This window comes from Eumetopias jubatus, unplaced genomic scaffold (assembly GCF_037043125.1).
Source record: "Eumetopias jubatus isolate StellerSeaLion01/CBP00866 unplaced genomic scaffold, mEumJub1_p1.0 scaffold_7, whole genome shotgun sequence".
NCBI classification, from domain to species: Eukaryota; Metazoa; Chordata; class Mammalia; order Carnivora; family Otariidae; genus Eumetopias; species Eumetopias jubatus.
Window position 1 is genome coordinate 138,754,400 of NW_028274813.1, and position 22,041 is coordinate 138,776,440.

The window sequence follows — 22,041 nt, forward strand, 5'->3', positions numbered from 1 at the left end:
AAGATGGGAAGAAAAAAAAAAACTGTATATTGAAGACCACGAGATATTAATGAAAAAAACTAAAGATGACACAAATAAATGGAAAGGTATCCCATGCCCACGACTGGAAGAAGAATTAATATTGTTAAAATGTCCATTCTATCAAAAGCAATATATAAATTCAATGCAATCTCTACCAAAATTCCAGTGGCATTTATCACAGAAATAGAACAATCTTAAAATCTGTATGGAACCATAAAAAACCCAAATAGCCAAAGCAATCTTGAAAAAGAACAAAACTGAAGGCACCATGCTCCCTGATTTCAAACTATATTATAAAGCTATGGTAATTAAAACAATATGGCCATTGGTAAACAGACACATAGATCAATGGAACAGAAAAGACAGCCCAGAAATAAACCCACCCACACATATATGGCCAATTAATTTCTAACAAAGGAGCCAAGAGTATACAATGGGGAAAGGACAGTCTCTTTAATAAATGGTATTTAGAAAATTAGATAGTCATATGCAAGAGAATGAAAATGGACCACTATCTTACATCATACACAAAAATTAACTTAAAATGGATTAAAGACTCGAATGTTAGACCTAAAACCATAAAACTAACTCCTAGAAGAAAACATAGGTGGTAAACTCCTTAACATAGGTCTTGGTGATAATTCTTTGAATCTGACACCAAAAGCAAAAGCTTTTAACAAAAGCAAAAACAAGCGGGACTACATCAAACTAAAAAGCTTCTGCCCAGCAAAAGAAACCATCAACAGAATGAAAAGGCAACCTACTGAATGAAAGAAAATACTCTGAAATTGTGTAAGAGGCTAACATCCAAAATATATAAAAAACTCATAAAAGTCAACAGCTAAAACAAACACAAAACCTGATTTTAAAAATGGGCAGAAGATCTGAATAAATATTTCTCCAAAGAAAACATACAGATGGCCAACAGGTACATGAAAAGATGCTCTATATGTCAAGGAAATTCAAATCAAGTGTACAATGATACAACATCTCACACTTACTGGAATGGCTATTATCAAAAAGATTAGAAATAACAAGTGTTGGCAAGGATGTGGAGAAAAGGCAATCCTTCTACACTGTTGGTGGGAATGTAAATTGGTGCAGACACTAGAAAACAGTGTAAAAGTTCCTTAAAGATTAAAAACAGAACTACCACATGATCCAGCAATTCCACTTCTGGGTATTTATCCAAAGAAAATGAGAACATTAACATGAAAAAATATATGCACCCACATGTCACTGCAGCATTATTTATAAAAGCCAAAATATGGAAACAACATAAGTATCCATCTGTGGAATATGTGGCACATATTCCCCGCCCCCCATAGGAATATTATTCAGTCATTAAAGAAAATGAAATCTTGCCATTTGCAATAACATGGATGCACCCTGGGGGCATTATGCTAACTGAAATTAGTCAGACAAATACTGTATAATCTCTCTTATATGTGGAATCTAAAAAATAAACGAACAAAAACAATCGAAGGTCTTAGATACGGAGAACAACTTAGTGTTTGCCAGAGGTGGAGGATGGAGAAATGGGTGAACTGGTGTGGTTTTTTTTTTAGTTTAAATAAATTGAATTTTTAAAAAATTTAAATAAGGTATATTCCATAAAGCCAAAGTGAGTTTCCCTCTGCACCCAAATTATAACTTACTTAGCAATAAAACTTTAAAATATAGTTTCAGAGTACTTGGCAATAAAACTTTAAAATATAGTTTCAGAGTTAGAAGACTAAAGAAAGAAACATAAGAGGTCAAAACAAAATTTATAATGTGCTTTGAAAGGAATAATTTATTTAAAGCGTGGTCTTCACTAAAATAAACCTTAATTTCAAGACCTAAAATTCAACTAGACCCAGGGACATTTTTAAGCATTCTGTCTCCAGGGTCAAGGGTAGAAGAGTGAGGGTACTGATCTACTTCATCCATATTTATCACTGTAAAAACCTTAACAGTGCTGAATAGAACCTGTTTGCTGACAAGCCCCAAATACCTACCAATTCAAGAATGCAACTATAGTCTCAAAACGATCCTTTCGCTTGACAAAACTGTTATGATAAATTTGAGTTGTAATAATAACTTTTATTCAAAGTTCTTAAAAATACACAAGATTATTTTAAGAACAGCAACCTACCATTTACTTGAGGATTTAATTCAAATTTACTCAGGTCAAATTCTCAGCTTAAACCATCTCAGTAATTTTCCATTGAAGACAAATCTCCTTCACATGGCCTGTGAGGCCCTGTACTGCTCACCCTCTGCCCCTGTCCTCCTCACCCTCACACCACAGTGCTCTTTTAATCCCTCCTAGGGATCATACTGCTTCCACTGGATGCGGTCTTTGCACGTTGTTCCCATTTCCTGGAATATTCTCTCTTAGCCTAATCACTTTCTCAGAAATGTTTTTTTTTTTTTTTAAATCTCCCTGCCTAGATTAAATCCCTCAATCCCAGCATCATATACTTGTAATTCCTAGCATTTACACAGCTACAATTATACATATATTTTTAAATTACTGCCCATCCCACCCTTAGGATCATATGCTTCATGAGGGTAGAAGGTGGTCTGATTTTTCCTCAATGCTGAAATTTCAGTTCCTAGACAAATGCCTAGCACAAGGTTAGGTGTCTATTAAATGAGTGTTGAACATGCAAATGAATTAAATCACTTCACTGCTCCCTGGTACATCCAGCAACTACCACCAATAGAAGAGAGGGTGCTCCAGACAGAACAAAACCCAGGAATTTAATATGGCCAAGCAGCCAAGAGGGTGAGGAGATAAGCTGCGTGCATAAACTCACATGAAGTTAGAAAAAAGGAATAGAACTGCTGTGCGCGCCTACCGCATACATAAGGAGCTGTAATGCAAGTTTCTCAACATTTTTCCCATTTGATTCTTTCAACAACCCGTAAGGTATGGCAGATAAGGGACTTGGACCCAAAGAATCACTTTCCTAAGATTTAAAAAATAATAAGAAGTTGGGCGCCTGCATGGCTCAGTTGGTTAAGCGACCGCCTTCGGCTCAGGTCATGATCCTGGAGTCCCAGGATGGAGCCCCGCATCGGGCTCCCTGCTCAGCAGGGAGTTTGCTTCTCCCTCTGACCCTACCCCCTCTTGTGTTCTCTCTCACTCTCTCTCTCAAATAAATAAAATAAAATCTTTAAAAAAAAAATAAGTTTTCAACTTATAACCAAGTGTTCTGATATCAAATCCAGTATTTGTTTCTCTACGCTTACATAAAATTAAATGTACTGTATCCAGAAACAGGAAGCACCAAAACTGAATTAAAGATTCAAAGTACTGGGCGCCTGGGTGGCTCAGTTGGTTAAGCCACTGCCTTCGGCTCAGGTCATGATCCTGGAGTCCCAGGATTGAGTCCCGCATCGGGCTCCCTGCTCAGTGGGGAGTCTGCTTCTCTCTCTGACCCTCTTCCCTCTCGTGCTATCTCTCATTCTCTCTCTCAAATAAATAAAATCTTTGAGAAAAAAAAAAAGATTCAAAGTACTAGTCTTAACTGGATTCTAATGAGAAAAAAATTTTAAATGACAAAACTATACATTGAAACTCATCAAATAATTCAAATACATAAAATTTAAATCTTCAATAGCTCTTTGAACCCAATGCCTCCCAATATCAGAATGTGGGCTAGTGAATACTCAACCCTTTCTTCCCACCAAGAAATCTTAGCTACCAATTATAAGAGGGCCCTTAACTTGAAAATAAAAACAAAACAAAACCCTAAATTAATTATTCACATTTCACACAGTTAGATGTCGTACTCCTGTAACACTGATTTCTTCATACTAAAACTACTGGCTCAGAAAGTATAACCTACATCACTTCATGCTGTGCCACTTTTCTTAACTAGCAAACTCATCCACCCAAGGACTCTCAAACCAATGCTACAAAAATTCATTCATTCGTAACTCTAAAGATTCATATATATTTTTTATGTATGTTATACTCAAAAGTTTACTTAAAAAAAAAAAAAGCCATACCACAGGATTTTAGGTTCCTGAGAAGGGGAGAAGTGATAACGGAAAGAGATGGAGGTCTTGTTAGACAGGACATGGCAGCCTCATAGTACCATCAGCCAACTGTATTTATAAAGCACACGCTCAAGGACAGCCCTTCTTCTCTAGCAATATGATCCTCTTATGGCACAACTGTAAAATGTCAAGCCCATGAATGCACTGAGAATGAGACAAAGATAAAAGGAGAACGCATTTAATCATTTAATGAGTCCAGGGGATGGCCGGGCACAGCCCACAGACCAAGTCCAGACCTGGTTTTTGTAAGTAACATTTTACCGAAACATATCCATACTTATTTGTTTGTGTACTGGCCATGACTGCTTTCACGGGACAAAGAGCTGAATACCTGCAACAGAGACTTTATGGCCTTCAAAGTCCAAAACATTTACTGCCTGATACTTTACAGAAAGTTTGCTAGACATGGTTTCTTAAGAACTTTTACATATATTCAGATGGATACAGACACAGAGAGAGATGTGTATATACGTGGGTTAGTAACACAGGTGCATATTTTCTACTTTGGCCCCTATAGGCCTAAGGTGTGACACTCCAGCAACAAAGCACATTGAGCACATGGATCTTGGTATTTAAAGACCATTCTCCAATGACAGGAACCTGAGATCCTTGCAAAAACAGCTAATTCCAGGGCCGGGGCAGAGGAAACACAACATAAGTAGGGAGTCTCTGGTAGTTCCAGAATACCAGGAAGGAAGGAAGGAGAAAGACTGGGGGGCGGGGGGAACATTTCAAGAGGATACAGGCTCCAAAATGAAAGAATTCATCAGTCCATCAGTAAAAATGGAGAAACTGTCAGACTAAAGACGCTAAGGAGACATAATGACTAAATGCAATATGGTATCCCTGATGACATCTTGGAACAGCTAAGGGACATTAGTGGAAAAACTAGGGAAATGTGAATAAAACTTGCACTGCTAATTTCTTAATTTAGCTAAATTTAAAAAGGTCATGTGAGATACTATCATTAGGGGAATCTGGGTGAACAGTATATGTTAACTATGGGCACTCTTTTAGGCAACTCTTGTAAATCCAAGTGTATTTAAAAATAAAACTGAGAAAAAACTGGACAAGAAATAGAAAAGTAACAACAAAAGAAGTTGAATAGGGACTCTCTGGGCTGTGGTCTTTTAAGGAAACTGAAGCGTCAAACAGTGCTGAGAGCGGAAAATGGGAACAAGGCTTTGGGAGAGAAAGAGAAGTCGGGCGGGATGGTGGGGAGGGTGAAAAGGAGGGCGCTGCTGGAGAGATGCTCTGTTTGGGTCTTATAAGCATATAACTAAGTGTCAAGTTAACCTGGCTTGAGTTTTATTTGATAACATTAAATTATGTTCACATGGAACCAGGCTGTAAAATGTTTGGCTCATGTAGCACAGCTGTCCACTCTCCTAATAATTTTCGGCTCATACTCCATAAAAAAGCAGTAACACTGGGTAGGGACTGTTAAAGCTACTGCAAGTACTACAGTACTGGGGGCCAGAGCACTAGCTTGGAGACAGGAAAGAAGAAGATACGATACGATACGGCCTCTTCCTAGAGAGGAGAGATACATAAATAGAAGAGTACTGAGACTGTCCTTGCTTCGTCTTGAATTACTGAGCCCTAAGAAAGCAAGCTGCCTATCAAAAGCTTCAGAACTCCAGAGGGCCATGAAGTTTTCCCAGAGACTATTCCTGTGCCTGTCAGGTGCAGAGCAGTGCGGTGCTAGCCGGCTTGCACTGGCTCAGGACCATCTCCAGTTCCCCCCGCCCCACACCCCTAGCCCGGGCTCTGGGCCCTCAAGTTGACAGTCTGCAATCAGCCCTGGTGGGAGGATTTTCACCACCAAGCACTTTCCAGCACACCACTGGAGGGAAGCCACGGGGAGGCCTCATGGAAGATAAAGTAGGAAATTTGTTTCACTGTGGGGTAAGCAAAAGGCACCGCAGAAAAAGCTATCTAAATCAGATGATGGGTCAAGAGTTTCTACTACAACCTGGGAAGGGATCAAGAAATCATCAAAATTTGTTTTCATAAGACCCTTCCACCCATAAAAATAAGTAAAGGAAATAAAATTAATAAATTTTCAAAAATGGTATAGCTAAGGAAGTTTTTAGCTTCCAGAGAACCAAAAAATCATGTCATCTTTCCTAATACCTTCCACATTTAGAAAGTCAATACATGTTTGATGAATAAAAATAAATTTTCCCATAATACATTTTAGCTTGGAAAATAGTTTAAGACAAAGCCTTACTGTATACAGTGGCTAATTAACCTACGGAATGTGTTTAGGCCAATAAAGAATTCAATGTATGGCTTTACATATGGTGACTGGCTGTCTGGAACCGAGGGGATTCTTGGCATGCAGGACTTTCAGCACTAATACCAGGATGGTCACAGGCAAAGTGGGACCAGTTGTCACCCTAGCTGTAGATAAAGTAGGAATTAAAGGGGCCTAAAAATTATGAAGGGAGGTTGAAACTATACGGAAGACAAACACAAAACGTCTAATGCCATCGTGGGTACTAAGGGTCCAATTTTGCAGGTCACACAATACAGAAAAGCATGTAATCAAGTAGCACGTCCAGTAAGTGCCACCCACAACGTGGGCTGAAGGAGGGTTAGAAGTGCAGACCCTGGGAAGAAACCAGAAAGAAATCTTTTTTTTTTTAATATGTTATTTATTTATTTGACAGAGAGAGACACAGCGAGAGAGGGAACACAAGCAGGGGGAGTGGGAGAGGGAGAAGCAGGCTTCCCACAGAGCAGGGAGCCCGATGTGGGCCTTGATGCCAGGACCCCGGGATCATGACCTGAGCCAAAGGCAGACGCTTAACTGAGCCACCCAGGCGCCCACCAGAAGGAAATCTTGAAGGCAGAAGAGGACTGAGATCGAGAGAACATGTGATGACAACAGTGACAAAGGCCTAAATAAGGAATCAGGCATCTGGGAGAAAGAAAGGAACCAGCCTGACTGAGGCAAGTATCAACGCTAGGAAACAGTGCAGAGGTCAGCAAGGTGGAGTGCTGGCAAATTACAGGGGTTACAGAATTTGGATTTTTATCTTGGGTAAGTAGGATTTTACCTGTGCAAGTTCACGGAGAGATTCTGAGCAGGAGCTAAGGTACAGAGAGACTGATGGTCAGAAGTGAGGAAGCGAGTAATGAAATGCTGGCCTACGGTCCTGCAGCAGCAGCCTAAGGACTGTTCTGAAGGCTCTACAGGTGAGGGACAAACATGATAGTTATATGCCTCACTGTTCCAAAATGGAGTTACAAGTCCTTTGGTGCTTTCAAAAGCAACACATGTATGAATTAAAAATGCTGCAAAAAATCAGCCTACAATCATCTTTAAAGCCGATCTACAAAAAGGTATTAAAAGAACAACACAAAACATAAAACACCCAAAAGAGAATGTCTACCTTTAAGGGATTTACCGTTCAAGTGAAGAAATAAGAATTACAGTGAGGCAGAAAACAAGAACAGTACAAAAATGATCTAAACAGTGAATATGTAAAAAAAAATAAACAAGACATCTACCCAACAATGGCTATTTTCATTTTCCAGATGGCCCAGGGTCCTATGCTTTCCTGATCCGATTACAAAAGACTCTGACAATGAGTGCATTCATTATCCATCTAACAGTTAATCTTGATGCTGAAAGCGCTGTTGGCATTACAGATGGGAAACGGGAAAGAGCTGAGCTGACACACAGCCTTAGCATGGTGACTGAGGATCAGCAGGCACTCAAGATGCAGGACAGAAGTCATTTCCTGACACCTTCCCAAGCCCCAGTCTCGCTTCGGTGACCTTCCTCAGAGCCCTCGCCACCTCTACTCTCCTGAAGCATTTCCCCCAATGAACTGAAACCACCTAAGGGCAGGACCCCAACTTTTTCAGCTTTTTATGCCTCCGCCGAACAGAACAGCATGGAACATGCATTCGATACCTGTGGAACTGTGAACTCGTTACTGTTAGCCAGTGTTTCGAGCTATCCTCCCTCCCACCTCACAGATCCTTAATAAGATCCTGCCCTAGAGTTAGAAGAGAGAAAAGGCCAACAAGTCCATTTACTGCAAAGCTCACCACCTCATGACAAAGCCGCTGGCATTCCACCAGCCTCTGCTTCGGCACGGCCATGACAGGAAGTCCACTGCCACCAAAGCAGTCTGTTTTCTGGCAGCTGAAATTGAAAGTTGCTCCTCAAGTTGGGTCAAAATCTGTCACTGCTGTGGAAAGGGCACAGCCAAGGACAGAGCTCTTTTTACCTCACTAGAGAACTTCTAGGCTGACATCCAATCCAGCCCCTCTCCAATTCCAAAGCATAAATCTGTACCCTAATGTCACCAGTGCGGCCAGGTAGGCCCTGTTACTTAGTGGTTAAAGGCATAGCCTGGGAGTTGGGCTCACAATTCCGGCTCTGCCCTTGCTAGCTGTGTGTACTGGGCAAGTTACCATGTGCAACTATAGTCATCTCATCGGGCACATGAAGATAAATGGGTGCCTCCCCGAGTAAGTAAAAAGAAATCTGTGGCTTTTGTGTTAGCTGGACTTCAAGGAAAATGGAGCCCAGGAGCTTGAACACCTTCAGAAGTCCTCCTTAGTGTTATGCCTCTGCCTCTCCCTAAAACATAGTTTCTGGAACTATGGCCACTGGCAGAATTACCAAAAAGGAATCTGAAAATATCCAGAGGCAGAACTGTGCCCATTCTTGCAGTCTGGGGGTGGGTTATTATCCTTGCTGGCCACACTAGAACCCAAGGCAGTGTGGGGATGGGGAAGAGCGATGTGTCAAAGGAGAGAGGGTGCGTTTTTCAGAAGACAGTGAAATGATTCCTAGGCAGACAAAATTACTGATGTTCTCTGTGTAAGTGCTCATTAAACTGTACCTATGGGGTCACCTGGGTGGTGCAGTCGGTTAAGCATCGACTCTTGGTTTCAGCTCAAGTCATGATTTCATGGTCCTGGGATCTAGCCCCACACTGGGCTCCCTGCTCAGCGAGGAATCTGCTTGGGATTCTCTCTTCCTCTCCCTCTGCCCCCCCACTCGTGTGCTCTCGCTCTCTCTCTCTAAAATAAATAAATCTTTTTAAGAAATTATATCTATGATATTATAAAAACCTTATCAAGTGGTTTCTAGTTCAGATGCCACAAATCAGGTATACTATAAAAACAATTCAGGTAACTAACACAGAGTTCTTAACCTTTTATATTGCTAACTTAAAAACTTCTTTAAAGCCATAGCTACTACCACCATCATTTAACAGAGAACATATACCGAGGAACCTGGAAGAACAAAATCTCAGAATACAGGACAATCCTTTAAATCAACTTAGTGCTGTGGGAAAAAGCTGCAGGACCAAGGGCTGGTAAAAACTTCATCCAGATCTGATGCCAGCCAGATCCTGGAAAACAGTAATCTAGGTCACTATCTTCTACCTTGTCCACAGGGGTTGCTGTGATGCAGGCACACCACTCCTCTAGCACTTTCCCCATCTAGCACAGAGCCAGGTACCCAGCTCAGGTGCTCAGTGAACTGCTTCAGCAGTCCAGCAGCTATCCGAAAAAGATATGAGCATAGTCTGGGGTGCCTGGGTGGCTTAGTCAGTTAAGTGTCCAATTCCTGATTTTGGCTCAGATCCTGATCTCGGGGTTCTCAGAAGAACCCCACATCAGGCTCTGTCCTGGGTGTGGAGCCTGCCTAAGATTCTCTCTCCCTCTCTGCCCTCCCCTCCAAAATATATGAACATAGCCTGGCAGTACTTGCCCTTAACAAATATATGCTGGAACATACACGCACACACATGTATTTAAAAATTCAAACGCTCCCTATTTTCAAAAGGATTGGGGTGATTTTACACATATACAACACAATCATTAAAAGAACAAGATTCCTGTAATGATGGGAAGATGAAGAGAGAGCCCAAAGCTAACTGCTTTGACAGGGCACTGTATCTCAGTTCCAGGCTCAGATAATAATTCTCTTAAGACGTGTGGCTCTCGGAGACAGCAGAGACACATGGCATAAAATAACAGTCTCCCACTACTGAATCTGAGAGCTGGTCTGTCTGCCTGTGTGTATGGCTATGGTAACAATTGTGTTCTAGGAGTTCTTTCATTTAGTCAGACACTCAAGCAGCAGCTCAATGCACTACACTAGACATCAAGCCTACAAAGCTGAATTAGACACAATCCTCTATCTCAAGGAGATTCATGAACCAGGCAAACTGAAAATTACTAACACAAAGCACAATCGAAATTAAATTACCAGTTTCTTCTATTTTCTTCAATTTTCTTCACTTAATAAAAGATGAAGATCATTTTAAATTTAGCCTTGTTAAGTTCCAAAGGAACACACAGTAACTGCACACGATTCATTTCGTGTCTAATTTTCATCTGCTTGTAAAAGTTCAAACTTTGGGCAACTGAAGTAGGATATCCTTGAACCTAAGGCACTATGCCAAAGTATAACATGCAATACTGTATCTCTGAACAATTACTTCTTGTTCCGTGTGCCTGTGTAAAGCCACAGGTGACTTGACCAAGCTTCCTCTTGGTTTCTGACTGCAACTAAGGCAAGAACTATACTATTAAGCCCTCTTAGTAAAAACCCTAACCTAGCCCAGGTCTTTAGGTCACCAATGCCTCAATTACTTTCCAGCTGTCTTCCAGATTTCACAGGTCGAGTAGTAGGACGCAGGCCAGAGGAGGAGCAACGGAGGTTCCAGTGGTAGTCAGACAGGTGGCTCAAGAGGGGAAGTAGGAAACAGAGACAAAAACGGGGTGGCCAGGTAGAAAGAAACTGGGGAGTGTATGGGAAGGCCAAGATGAGAAAGAAAGGACTGAGGAAAGAAGGCAAAAGACACACTCATCTAGGACTGGCTAACTGTTTTGTAAGAACCAGGTTAGCTGCAAACAGAACCCAGCATACCAGAGCCAATGTAAGAAAAAGTAACACGTATCAGAAAGTCTACATTTAGCTGCCCTTTCTAGGACTCATAAACCACTTATAGGCAGGAAATGAGTTCATATCTTCCCCAGAGAACTGTGACTTTTTAGTAGAAAGGTAAGTTTTTAGTTAATTCTGTAGTTCTTCCTGCTGATATTTAATAACTCTTTCATAAGCATATCTTAAATATAAAAGTCAATCCTAAAAAATCAAGCACTATCATTTATATCTAAGACCTGTGGTTTATTAATGCCAAATCATAATATCAGAAGAGGGAAATCAAGGCCTATGAACAGGGCCTATTCAGACAAAGTAAAGGAAGCCAAAGTTCAATAGCTCATAGGCACTCACTCAATTAAGATGAGTACTGTTTCCCACAGCTGACTTTTTCTAAATGCCTGGAGTGACTAAGGCTAAAACAAGAGCATGCACAGGGAGCAAAGGTTACTTACTATTTCTACTGTTCACTCTCAGGAAAAGTACAAAGGATTATTTAGTACACACTGGTTGGATAAAAAGCATTAACAAAATAAAGGCAAAATATTTATAACTAAGTCCCATAATAAAGTTGAAAACAATTTTTAAGAGTGAGCATCTACAATATTGAACCACAGTTTGATTGTAATAATGTTTGTTCCTACCTAACATTTAAAATTTGAAGCACAAAATAAAGTTTCCATATTCAATTACTACCTATAAAGTTCTAACCACTTTACTAGATTTAGCATTAAGTAATGACTAAGATTTTTAAATGTTGACAGTAGCCGCACAAATTGGTATTTGATTAGATTTCAGGTTGAAAAAAACAGGCTTTCCTATCTGGCTACTCCTCGCAAGAATCATATCAAACAACCAAATTTTCCTAATCATTACATAATTGTTATACAATTCAAAATACCAATTAAATCATATTTTATATGCTTTAAAACTTAACTCCTACCTATCACCAATTCCTACCTCTACCTCTTAAGGTGTTTCAAGGTAAATTTTGTTCTAAACCAGTGCTTCTCCACTGGGAGATTTTGCTCCTGGACGCAAAAGACAAAAAATAAGTTTTGGCAACGTCTGGAGACATTTTGGTGGTCACACTAGGAGGTGGAGAAGGGGGTACTACTGGCATTTGGTGAGTAGAGGCCAGGGATACTGCTAAACATCCTATAATGCACGGGATAGTCCCTATACCAAAGGATTACTGGGCCCAATATGTTTCGCAGAGCCTCTGTCGTGAAACCCCATTCTAAACTGAAACAATTTGCAAACACAGCTGACACCTTCAAAAAAACAATTGCCAAGTAAGTAATTCGATGTTCACTAAGCTTTGTTATTGGTATAGCGACCCAAACATAATAAAAGTTGCTTTTCATACTATTAAAATGATGACCTATTAATCATTAATGCATGAAGTTGCAGACAAGAAGGGCAAAGGGTACTCTCACTACCTAACCAATTAATGATTGCTTCAAAAATGAACATTTCAGGAGACAAAAAAAGAAATGAGGTAGTGATATTCTTGAGAGCTTTCTAGGGTGCTTACATTTTCAAGGACAAACACTAAATTAATCACTACTTTTTGTTGCTGTTGTTTAGTTCTAACCAAGTTTTTCTGTCATCTCAGTCGTTAGACTTTTAACCAGATAAAGTTTAACGTAAATACAAGGGAGAAGTTAGCCACATAGTACTAGTTGGTAGAATAATCTTGGACCAAAACACATTCCTAAAGTATCTGTTGAAACTCTGATGTTTACCTGGCAAAAGGACTGGCTCCAGTTTTTTAATCTTCGGTTCCGAATTAATCTTATCGTCAGTCTGAAATACATTAGCAAAATAAATCAAGATCAAAACTTTTCCTCCCCGTGAGATATACGAAAGCAACTTTTGTTTTCTAAGTGATGACACATGCAACAGACACATATTTCCCCCGCCCCCTTAAAATCTTTCACATGTTTTACCAGATCTTTTAAAGACCTCTTCATTATCAATTGGGAGTCTGACAAAAATATTAAAACGGCCTGTGCCGCTTCCAGGTGTTCACATTTATGACAGGTAACCTCTTCCACCAGATGCCCACAAGCGATGCAATCGTGCCGGCGGCCACAGTGCGGACAACTGCCAGGCGAAGGACTAAATAAATCCAACTCCAAACACTCCCTTGAGTCTCATCACACGGCACAACTACGGCTCACAGGTCTCCGGGCTGAGAATGGCTGCGGCGAAGTTTTACAAGTTTCCACCGAGCCAGTGGGGGCTCCCGAGAAGGCGCTCTTCCCGGCGTCGGGGCTCCGGCAATCGCGCGGCTGGGAACAGGGAGACCGGGGGAGCCTCCCGGGGGTCGGCCCGGCGGCTCCCAGGAAGCGCCAAGGAGAGGGGCGCTCGCGGGGCGGGGGTTGTTTACCTGGGGCGGCGGCAGGAGGTAGGACCTGAAGGTGGGTCTGGGAGGCTTGAGGGAGAACATGGTGTCGCCGCCTTTTCGCTCTGGCCGGGTCGCAACCCGGGACCGGCCGCCGGTCAGCAGTAGCGCCGATGCCCCCCGATGCCCGGGGGTTCGGAGCTGCCCGTGCGGCCGCCCAAGCCCCGTCTGCGGCCAGCCGGGCCGGGCGGACTGACGGGCGGGGACACGGCGGAGCGCCCGCCCGAGCGGGGAGGAGCCGGGGCAAAGTCGGGTCGACTCGGGTGCCGGGGCCCATCCCCGGAAGGGGCCCGGCGCCCCGCCCCGAGAGACGGTGCGTGCGGGGCCGGCGGCCGGCCTCTAGGCCGCGCTGGTGCCGGAAGGCAAGGCTCGCCCCGCTCGCCTGCTGCCGGGACCTCAGCGAGGGCGCCGGGGGGAGTGGGGCTCGGCAGCCATCTTGAGAGCGCAGCCTAGGGACGGCGGTCCTACGGCGGCCCGCAGGGCTCACGGCGGCTCACGGGGACCTACGGCGGCCCGCGGGGGTCATGGCTGAGGCTGGAGGGGGCCGGCCACCTTGACTCTGATCCCTCTCTTTTTTGGCTGCTCCGTGCTCTCCTTTCCCGGGACAGCTCTCTGCGCAGCTGCTCGTTTGTCACCCAGCTCGCGTGACCATTGTGGTTTTTAAGTCGTCTGGAGGAGCCCGGGACACTGGGGAAGGGGCCTCTGGGGCCCCGGACTCAGTCACACTGTGCATCCAGCGTGTGAGGGACCCGCACCGGGAAAGTGGACTGGTAATGCCAGCAGTGACCAGGATCAAACGTCCAGCGCGGTCTGTACCGCATGTGATAAAGCTCAAAGGCCCCACAACTGGGGAAGATTTTCTTCCATCATCCCGTCTGTTGCCTTTGCCCAAAGCTTTGAGGCTGGGATGTCCTACCAGCTGAGCCGACTGCTGATTTCCGTGGGATGCGCGGGCCTGGGGACTCTCGGCAGATGATATCGGCAGGCAATCCAGACTCCTCAATTTAGTTTACTAACTTTTACCCTCCTTATTAAAATTTAATGTGGAAAAAGACATTAAGCAAGTTACCTCCCTTTCTTTTCTTGCCCATCCTCGCATGTAAAGATACTAGTGAGCAGAAAAATGATCAAAAGCCCAGTGAGAGTGAGGCACTAACAGTGTGGGGGCCTTCAATAGGCTATGGGGCAAATAATCCACCCATTAATTGTAAAGAACAGATGAATTTCAGCATATCGAGCACAGGGCATTTCTTAACTCTAAACTGGAGCAGCCTTTGGTGGAAAGGGGCCAGTGATGTATCTATCATTTTGGTGAGTCTATTAGTTGAGGCTTGATTCTTCTTCGCTTTGAAGAATAAAACCCTAATCCAGCATTTTGTAACTAATGTCACAAGGAAGCTGCAGTGTGGTCATGAATCACAATCATACTGACAAGTATTGCTAATTGAAACATTAAATTTTAAGATTCAAAAGTTTGCTTTTTCTCTGAAAATAACTTATCCTGGATTCAGAACCCTACTGATCTTTGTTGTTAATTTGGGTAACACATGATTTCATTTGCTCAGGAACCACAATTGTACTTTAAAATGCTAAGGTCATGTGGTTTTAGGTGTTAAAAACACTTGTGAACATATATTTTTTTTAATTTTTATGAATAGTCTGTGACTTTTCTTCCTTAAATGGATTAAAAAAAAAAAAAAGTCATGCAAAAAAGATCAGATCTGTGGTTACCAGAGGTGGAAATTGGAGGAAGGTGGTCAAAAGGTACAAACTTCTGGTTACAAGATACATAAATGTTAGAGATGTATAGCGTGGTGTAATGTATGGTTAATACAGCCGTATGATAGATAGGAAAGCTGTTAAGAGAGTAAATCCTATGAGTTCTCATCACCAGAAAAAAGTTTTCTCTTTGCTTTCTCTTTATTGTGTCTGTGTAAGTTGATGAATGCTACCTAGACCTATTGCAGTAATCATTTCACAGTATATGTAATTCAAACCATTATGCTGTACACCTTAAACTTATACAGAGGTATATGTCAATTATATCTCAAAACTGGGGGAAAATGGATTTTTTTTCCCACAAATATTCTTCAAGCAATATATGGGCTTTCCTTTATACTTAAGTGACTTTGTGATTTAAATTTTGTCATATTGGTTTTCTTAGGATCTACAATTCTAAGATGTGACCCTACAATTGACAAGTAGAAAAACTTTGATTTCCAGATTTCTTATTAAGCTAATGCTAAATTTTATGACCTTTTCAGATACCTAATTGTATTAGTCGGCTTGGGCTGCCATAACAAAATATTACAGACTCTATGCTTAAACAACAGAAATTTATTTCTCAGAGTTCTAGAGGATGGGAAGTCCAAGATCAAGGTAGAGACAAGATGGGTTTCTCCTAAGAGCTCTTTGACTTGCTTGCCAATGGTGGCTGTGTTTTCGTAGGCCTGAGGGTGGGAGAAGGAGAGAGGGAGAGAGAGAGAGAGACAGTGAGCACATGTGCTCTGGTATCTCTTCTTTTAAGGGCACTGATCCTGTTGGATCAGGATCCCACCCTTATCATTATCTATCTCCCTTAAACTTAATTACCTCCTAAAGGATCTCCAAATGTAGTCACATTGGGGTCAGGCTTCAAAATATGAATTTTGGGAGGATACAGTGCAGTCTATAGCACCAGTCTTATAGCCTCTATTCAGCTCTGACCTCCTTGATACTTTGACTACCCCTTCTTTGGGCTTTAATGCCACTATTTTGTTCTCTTATTTTTCTCACTCTGTTCCATTATTGGTTCTATCATGGCAGATAGTGGTATTCCCTACAGATCCCTTCCTTTCCCCTATGAAGAAAAAAAAGTGCAAACATTTCTTGAATACCTGTTAGGTGGTAGGTATTTTATATTATTCATTCAGTTACCAAATTTGTATCAAGTGCTACCTTTGTGCTAAAAAAAAAAACCTGTTCAAGTTGCCAAGAAGAAAAAGTTCCTACTTTCATGGCATTATGGGTAGAACGATACATAAAAAATGAATATATAACGGGTCGGATGGTAGAAAGAGCCATGAAGAAAAATAAAACATGGGAAGAGGATGAGAGTTCCATTTTGTGATGGGAGGGGAGGTCATGGAAGGCCTTTCTGATAAGATGACATTTGAGCAGAGACCAAAGTAGTGAGGGAGCAAGCCAGGTGGAAAGCAGAAGGAAAAGCTTGGGAACAGAGGGGATGGAAGTGCAAATGCCCTGAGGTGAAAGCCTGCCTGGTGTGTTTGAGGCCAATGCAGCTGGCTGAAGCAACCTGAGCCACTGGGAGAGAAAGTCGGAGAGAAAGAACAGGCCAGATCTCAGAGGGCCTGAAAGTTCAGAAAAGCTTTTGCAATATTTTGAGCTGAGAGTGACATGATCTGGCTGATACTTTAAAATCACTTCTACTGCTGTAGAGGTACTGCACGGTAGAAGCCGGGAGACTAGTTGGGAGCTACTAGAATAGTCCAGATAAAAGAAGCTAATGGTGGAAGCAGTGGGAAAGGTAAGACATGGTTAAGCACACTACAAAACTATGCCATTGCCTGGGTATGTGGACCTTTAAGATGACTATTAAGTAATTTGTTTAAAACCAAAACCAAAAACGACAACAACAACAAAAAATCTGTTTCTTGAGAGGAGATTCTGGGAAAATGACAGCAGCAGCATTATTGTTTGCTCCACATAAAAACAGGCAAAGCAGTTCTAAAGCAAAACCAAAACCCATGGATGACGTTGACAACAAGCCTAAGTGAAATGGTATCCCCATGATCGCCAGGACAGGCAAGTGAGGACAAAGCAATAGCCGTCACAAGATCTTTATGGTATCAGCAAAGGGAATCAGTGAGGCATCTGGAAAATTCCAAAATAGTCAGAAGGTATTCACCAGAAGGCCCGGACAGTCAAGTTGAGAAGAGCCGCTGAAATAGGAAAGGGTGTTTGTTATCTTCAAGGTCATCAGAGTGCGAGGGACTCAACGGTAAGGTCTGAGGAGATTGGAGCAATAGAACCATAGGAACTCTTGAAATTGACCTACCAAGGCTTCCTTAGGAAAGGGGCCCACATTGAGGACAGACTTATGGGCAGGGAAACAAATTTGAACCAGATAGAGACAAAGGAAAGAGAAGGTCCAGAAAAAAAAAAAAATAGGACCAGAAAGTCTCTGAAAGTAAGCTGACTTTTAAAAATGTTAATACCGCACTATAAAAACAGAAAAATGTTCTCTGTGAAGTGAGAAAAGCTATCCTGAAAACTGCCTCCTTCAAAAAGTTCAAGAAAACCCACTTCACATATACACAAGCAACAAGAAAGTATGGAAGTCAAATCCCATAGAAGACTCCTGTAGTGAAAAAGAGAATAAGAACCGAATAGCACTTCTACAGACAATAAAAGCACGGCAGAAAGACGTGCCCACTACTTAAAGACACTAAGAAAATGATATGAGACATGAACGAACTATATAAATCAGAGTTAGAAACAATCAAAATGAAATGAACAAACTCAGAATAGAAATCGAAATAAGAAAAAAATTACTTCGGAAATGAAGACTAAACTAAAAGAAACCCAAGGTTAGTAAATGCATTTGATTATGCTTTAAGATGAAGAGGAGGAAGATTTTAAAAATCAATGAAGAGAGGTTTAAAAAAAATCAGAGAGAAAATGGCAAATATTGAAGCTAGGCAAAGGAGACCCAGCATTCCGGTAATAGGAGTCCCGGCGGGGGGGGAAAAAGGAGGCAGGGATAAGAAAACAAATACTACAAACTAGACTTCAAGAAAGCCTTCTTGAAATAAAAAAATATATATGTTTGCATCTAGGTATTGAGAGAACACATTGCACCTGAGAAAATTGACCTAGAATTATCAACATTAAGACACATTCTTGTAAAAATACTAGACTTTAAAGAGAAAATAATGCAAATTTCTTTGGGTATCTAGACAAAAAGAGCAAGTGACTTAGATGAAGGAGAATTAGATTATCCTCAGACTTTTTGGCAGCAATGCTTTATGCCAGAAGAAAATGGAGCAACATATTTAATATACTCAAGGGAAAAAAATGTGAGAATATGGTAATTGCAAGGAATTGAAACATATCCATATGTTAAAAATCCATGAGGTAATGAGGGCATAAGTATGTATATATACATATATTTCAATCTGTTGGTCACCATTAGAGGATGATAGGGAACCAATTCAATATCCTAAAAACTGGCAAATAAATGGGAAAAGTCAATCATTGTCCTTGCTTATGGTGTGAACTATACTACTATGAAACCAAATAGCAGGTGAAAGGAATCATTTCTTTATGAAGTATTCTAATAAAGGAAAAAGAAATCATAGGGTAGATTATTATGATTTTCAGCTTCCTATGAATTAAGAAACTTTAGTTCATACTATCAAGCAGTATCAACAGCTACAGACATCCCAAAAAGAGAGGCAAATAGACATATGTGCCTCATGAGAAAGGAAGCAACACCACCCAAATAGCCTTGCTAAAAAAATTGAATCCAAGCCTGAGTCTCTAAATTCTGCCAACTTGCAGAAACAGTGAAACATGTCAAACTGCATGAATATTCAACTAGTAAAAATCAGATTGTGGGAAACTGTGCAAGACAAATGGCCCATGTTCTTCAACAGATAGATATAAGAGAAAGGAATGAGAGTCAGTAAGTAAAAAAAAAAAAAAAAAGAAAGAAAGAAATAGAGAGCAAAGCTCAATTATAGTGCTAAAGGACATTCAGGTGATGAAGCTATAATGAAATGCAAGTGTGGTGATTTTAAAACATGTCTGCCGAATTTCATTTTATTTTATTTTAAAGATTTATTTATTTGTGAGAGAAAGTGTGGTGGGAGGGGGAGAGGCAGAGAGAATCTCAAGCAGACTTCGCGTTGAGCACAGAGCCAGACATAGGGCTCAATCCTGTGACCCTGAGATCATGACCTGAACCGAAACCAAGAGATGCTTAACTGACTACACCACGCAGACGCTCCATGTCTGCAAAATTCTAAACACTCCTCCCTCTCCTTGAATCTGGACTAGCCTTAGTGACTCACCTGTAACCAAGAGAATGCAATGGAAGTGACTCTGCATGACTTCTGAGACTAAGTTATAAAAAGCAATGACATTTCCTCCTTGCTCACTGGGACACTCACTTTTGGAGCCCTGAACTACTTACTGTGTAAGAAATCTGATTTCTAGGAGGCTGCCGTGCTGGGAGAAAGCGCAGGCCACATGCAGAGACCATGCCTGGGTCCTCTGGTGGATAGTCCTAGCTGAGGATTATCTGAGCTGTGATCTGACGTTCAGATCACAGCTGACAGACAGGATCCACTCCCAGACATGTGAGGGAAGATGCTTCTAGATGACGTCAGCCTCCAGCTGTTGAATCACCTCCAGACACTGAGTCTTCTCAGCTCAAACACCATGAAATAAAGACAGTGGTGTGCTGTAGCCCATTTGTACTGGCTTGCAGGAGCCAGTTGTCAACATCTTCTCCCAACTCCGCATTCAGTGATGTCACGTGTACTTTGCAGTTGGTCTTGGGAGGAGTATTTACCCCATAGAAATCAGCAAATACTACAAATCAGGGGCATTCCTCTGTGCCTTGTCTGAATTCCTGACCCACAACATCCATGAGCATAATAACATAAGTGTTTCAAACCATCTAGGTTCAGAGTCATTTTTTTTACAACAAGGAAATGACTACTGTAAATAGATAGTGGTCACTTTTGTGGGGAGGAAGGTGATTGAGATTGGAACTTCTAAAACTTCTGGGGTAGCTGGAAATTCTATTAATATGGGTGGTGGCTATAAAGATGTTCATCTTAAAATAATTAAGTCATATATTTGTTTTGTGTGATTTTCTCTGTCCTTTATAATAAAAACTTCTCTAAAATAGTCTTTTTTATGTTGGAGATAGGGTGATCACTTCATCTGTCTTTATTTCCAATATATATCCAGCAAAATGCATTTTTTAAAAGATTTTATTTTTTAAAAATTTATTTGAGAGAGAGAGAAAAAGTGAGAGAGTATAGAGAGTATAAAGAGAGTATATATAGAGAGTATAGAGAGAGAGAGGGAGGGGGGCAGAGGGAGAAACAGACTCCCCACTGAGCAGGGAGCCTAATGCAAAGCTCGATCCCAGGACCCTGGAATCATGACCCGAGCCAAAGGCAGACGCTTAACTGACTGAGCCACTCCAGTGTCCCTAAAATACATTTTTTAAACTTTTTTTTAAATGTAAACTACGCCCAATGTGGGGCTTGAACTCATGAACTTGTGATCAAGAGTTTCATGCTTTATCGACTGAGCCAGCCAGGTGCCCCCAAAACGCATTTTTTGATATGAAATAACTCTAGGACAATGCTAAGAGTTAAATTTTAAAATTTTGAAACCTAAATTGTGTAAGCCTATAGGAACCTCAAGGTGATGCAATATATATTCAGAAAATAAACAATCGTATAGTTTCAAAGGAGAAAGCCACTTTAATAATGAGTTCAGTTCTTAATTCCTCTTGATCAAAGTGAAAAAATGAGCTTACTTTCAGCTTATACAACTATCATAACATTTATGTGTGCCAGAATTTACTGGATATAAGAATAAAGCCTTCTTAGTATGTTTCTTACTGTGTTTTACATAGAACAGGAAATATGCTTATAATTTATTTACTAAGACAATTTATTAAAATTTTATTTATTTGAGAGAGAGAGAGAACAAGAGAGAAAGCATGAGCAGGGAGAGGGAGGGAAAGAAGCAGACTACCTGTTGAACAAGGTGCCCAATGCAGGGCTCAAACCCAGGACCCGGGATCATGACCTGAGCTGAAGGCAGGTGCTTAACCGACTGAGCTATCCCAGGCGCCCCTACTAAGACGACTTTGTATTAAATGCTTTGAACATACACAGTGTTCCTGTTTTAATTGTGTTAGATATCACTAGATTTGATCAGATTGGATATTTGTTCCTAACACGTAGGGCCCCATATTTAGCAAACTTAGAATGACAGTGATAATAATATCACAAGTCCTACATAATAGGCCCTCAATATTTGAGCTGTATTGAGATGGTAGAGTGCATAGTCATATAGTATGATTTCAGGTGTGCAGGAAAGGTCCCTGCCACAGGTTCTGAAATTCCACCATTAGAATGTATTTCCTTGGGTCTGAATATCACATCCCTTTCAGCCAACACCTCTACAGGAGGCAGATGTCACAAATCTCATGAGACACGGAAATGGACTTGGCCCCATGGCAGGGTGGGAGAGACCTCAGAAAGGGAGCGGGGAAGCTGTGGAATGCCGAGGTGGGAGTTCCAAAGATAAGCTTTGCCTCCTTCACACCCACTCTGTTGAGCAGTCATAGGTTCTCCAGCTTATTCTGAGAAAACTTTTTTCCTAGAATGTGGCAAAGTGCTGAAAGGTTTCTTGGCACCAAAAGGAAAGATTTAGCAATGAGGTAAAATGTAATGGGTTAAGCATTGGGTAAAATAACACACATAGCGGGATTGAGTAAACAGTCTCAATGTAGTAGTAGCTTTATTTATTAAATAAATATTATCATTTCTTATATTTCAAAGCCCCATCATCCACGCAAAGTTATTCAGCGCTCTTTGAT

At 41.3% G+C, this 22,041-nt stretch overlaps 1 protein-coding gene across 1 annotated transcript in view; it reads right to left on the reverse strand.

Moving 5' to 3' along the window:
- Window positions 1-13,632, reverse strand: part of MTMR10 (myotubularin related protein 10) — a 50,083-nt gene extending 36,451 nt beyond the window's left edge. Inside the window, exons 1-2 of the mRNA XM_028122774.2 lie at window positions 13,395-13,632; window positions 12,748-12,808 (exon numbers count right to left, since the gene is read on the reverse strand). Coding sequence (XP_027978575.1) covers window positions 12,748-12,808; window positions 13,395-13,454 — 121 coding nt within the window. The 5' untranslated portion in view covers window positions 13,455-13,632. The remainder of the gene's footprint in view (window positions 1-12,747; window positions 12,809-13,394) is intronic.
- Between the last annotated feature and the right edge of the window lie 8,409 nt (window positions 13,633-22,041).